General features: G+C 41.7%; 1 protein-coding gene across 1 annotated transcript; it reads right to left on the reverse strand.

Moving 5' to 3' along the window:
* Positions 1-1,379: 1,379 nt before the first annotated feature.
* On the reverse strand, positions 1,380-2,392 carry LOC141660236 (uncharacterized). Its single transcript, XM_074467202.1, has 2 exons — positions 2,284-2,392; positions 1,380-1,975 (listed from the first exon to the last, which is right to left on the reverse strand). The coding sequence occupies exons 1-2, from the start codon at positions 2,390-2,392 to the stop codon at positions 1,380-1,382; spliced, it is 705 nt and encodes a 234-aa protein (XP_074323303.1).
* Between the last annotated feature and the right edge of the window lie 962 nt (positions 2,393-3,354).

Raw genomic sequence — 3,354 nt, forward strand, 5'->3', positions numbered from 1 at the left:
TCGTCAGATCGATGAAGTGTATAAAAAATATGAAAAAATGGAAATCAACCTGATTAAAAGAGAAGATAGTGAAATTGCATGGTATGTTGAAGGTCATCAGGCCTGGCATGACGTTGGAGAAGATGCGGATGAAGAAGAGGGTGAAGTTGTGGAGAGTGCAGGAACTGATGAGGATCAATATGTTGTAAACCTTGTAGATTTTTAAGTTCTTTCTGATGTTTGTTGTATAATTTTAGTAACAATTTGAACGCCTAATTGGAATGTTTGTTTTGAATGGGATAAACCTAATAGGAGTTCCACATTTTGAAGCTCGAATGGACAACACAATAACCAACTTTTGCATGTAATGTTCGAAATAGCAAGATAGAAAACTTAAATTATACAAATGACAATGATGTTACAACATTTGAAAGGAAGCTAAGAAAATATAATAAAGCTAAGAAATGAGCAAGTAGAAGTTCACGTTGTTAAGTGTGGACGCCCTGGGCATTTTTTGCTACGCTTGGTGTGACCTTCTTGGTTGCATACACTACATTTCTTTCTTGACCGCGGACCATCAATATCCGTTCGGATCCGCACCGATTTCCCCTTATCTCCACATTTTTGCTTAAGTTTCTTCAATAATTCATCCGCTACTAACTTTCCATACCCCAGCCAAAGTGGGGGTAATTCATAGTTCCAGTATTCGGTTGGTTGCAAGGGATAAATAATTGGCAGATACAAGTTCTCCATTGTCTGGTTTTTATGGCAATTTTCAATGAAATGATCCCAACTCAGTCCATGTCTTATACAACCAACCATTGTGTGAGAGCACATCATGTGATGCGTCGCCCATTTTCCACACGTGTACGTACGGTCGTTGAGGTTGACGACATGGGTCTAACCTCCCTTTACCCTTCCCTTAGCAGTTGTGTATTGACGTGTAACTATTTTCAAGATACCACGTGCACGGTGAAAAGTAATAACCGTATGTCCAGTTGCCTTTCTTTGAATTTTTGCTAACATGGCGGCTGAACGCGCACATAACTGTTGACCCTGTTGCACACTGTCATCTACTTTATTTCTATGTGTGTCAATAATCGTGACCGCCTTGTAGAAGAGGTACTCCATCATCGCTGTTATCGGAAGGAAACGAGCCCTTCTTATGTTTCCGTTGAAACCCTCAAGCATGTTGGTGGTCGTTTGACCATAGTGAACACCATTATCGTGAGAAAGTGTCCACCTCTCAACGGATATTCTTACAAGATAGTCAAGGGCAGGGGGGAAGTTTCACCAATCCTTGCCATGTATTCATCATGCTTGGAGACTTGTGTGGTTGTGCAAGCTTTCCACATCAATTTCTTTAGTTCACTGCCTGGGTGATTATGGCAGAAGTTGCTTCAGACATGCAGTAGACAAAACCTATGGATGCCTAATGGCTCAGCAAATCCATTTTGAGGGTCTCTAACTGCAGAAAGAATACTAGCTGCTCGATCAGAGATGATGCACACGCCGGTCTTTTGGCGATATACATGTCTCGGAATACGTTGCAGAAACCAAGACCAGTTCTCGTACGTCTCCTCATCAACCAAACCATAGCAAAGAGGAAAAGGGTGGTTTTTTGAATCTACACCCATGACAACAAGCAGCTTTCCCCTATATCTTCCCTTCAAGAAAGTTCCGTCTATTGAAATCACAGGACGTGCATGTTTCCACCCGTCCATCATTGCCTTCAAACACCAAAAGTTTCGCTTGCAAACGGACGTGCCCCATTCCTGAGCATGAGGCACGGCATCGATCTCAACAATGGTTCCATGATTTATCTTCTTGATGGCTGCAAGAAACATGGGAAGAGCTTGATATGTTGTAGCCCAACTTCCATAGACTTCCTCAATGGCTATTTGTTTGCCTCGCCATGCTTTCTTGTACCCCACTATATGGTTGTGTTCGTTGTTGATAAGCGGGATAATAGTTTTAATGGGGATTTCTGGTGTATCTATCACCTGTTTCACATGTCATTGAGCAGTGTCAAAATATTTTCACCAAATATGTAGGGGAGTTAAATAGTTATGTATATTAAATTGCTTATAAGTGGTTTCACAAGCTGCGAAATCATCCTTGCAGATAGCTTCTTGTGATCTTGTAACGGCTAATCAACCAAGCATCTGTGTTCCTCTCTATTCACATTTATCCTCCAGTAACCAAAATTATGCATAAAAGCAGCTCGCATCCTCCAGTTACAGCCCGCAGCCCGGCACTGAACAATGAGCTATTCTTTGTTACTCTTTGTCGTTTTATATGTACGATCAGTGGCAATATGAGCACGCTTGACTGCCAACAACAGGGTTGCTTTGTCACGGTAACACTTTCCTTCACTCAGCTCCCCCTGATCGAGGTCTTCATCAACATACATATCATTAGGGCTATCTATTATTGGGGGGATATATTTCTCCGTGCGGAACCATGGAGCCCTTGGAACATGATGCTCTTCCCCAGATGTTGGAAACACAATAGAAATTTTTGCATTCCTCTCTACATGCCCTCCCCCTTCATCGCTACCTGATTAATCTTCTTCCCCATCATCATCATGAAGGTGAAAATCATCCTCACTGGATGAATTATCTACAACTTCATCTGCGATGAGGGCTAACCGTTTACCCGAACCTCTTCCCACCATATCTAAATTACTTCCACCCTCTTCCTCATTTTCATAACAACTCCCCCCTACGTACCCTCCACCATATTCACTACCCCCCTCCATACCCTCCACCATATTGACTACTCCCCCCTCCGTACCCTCCACCATTTTCACTACCCCCCCCTCCATACCCTCCACCATATTGACTACTCCCCCCTCCGTACCCTCCACCTTATTGACTACTCCCCCCTTCGTACCCTCTACTATATTGACTACCTCCCCCTACATACCATCCACCATATTGACTACTCTCCCCACCATACCCTCCACCATATTGACTACCTCCCCCCTACATACCCTCCACCATATTCACTACTTTCCCTTCCATACCCTGTTAGATATATTTGATAATGTCATGTCTATATGATTTATGTTTAGTTTTCAGATCTTACTTAAATAGGACAAATCAGTACTTAACTGAAATCAGCACTTATACTGAAGTCAGAACTTAAGTCGCCAGTACTTAAGGTTCAGGAGATATTTATCAAAAGATAATATCAGGACTTATAAAAAATATTCAGATAAGGAAGGCAGCTGATTTACAGGAAGAGAAGATCTAGACAAACGTAAGAAGAGATATGCATGAAGAAGGAATTCTGTGAAGAATGAAATACTTGGAAGAAAAGATATCTAATTGATATATTTTAGGAAGCAGAATTATATTCCATATCAATTAG

This window comes from Apium graveolens, chromosome 5 (genome assembly GCF_009905375.1).
Source record: "Apium graveolens cultivar Ventura chromosome 5, ASM990537v1, whole genome shotgun sequence".
Classification (NCBI taxonomy): domain Eukaryota; kingdom Viridiplantae; phylum Streptophyta; class Magnoliopsida; order Apiales; family Apiaceae; genus Apium; species Apium graveolens.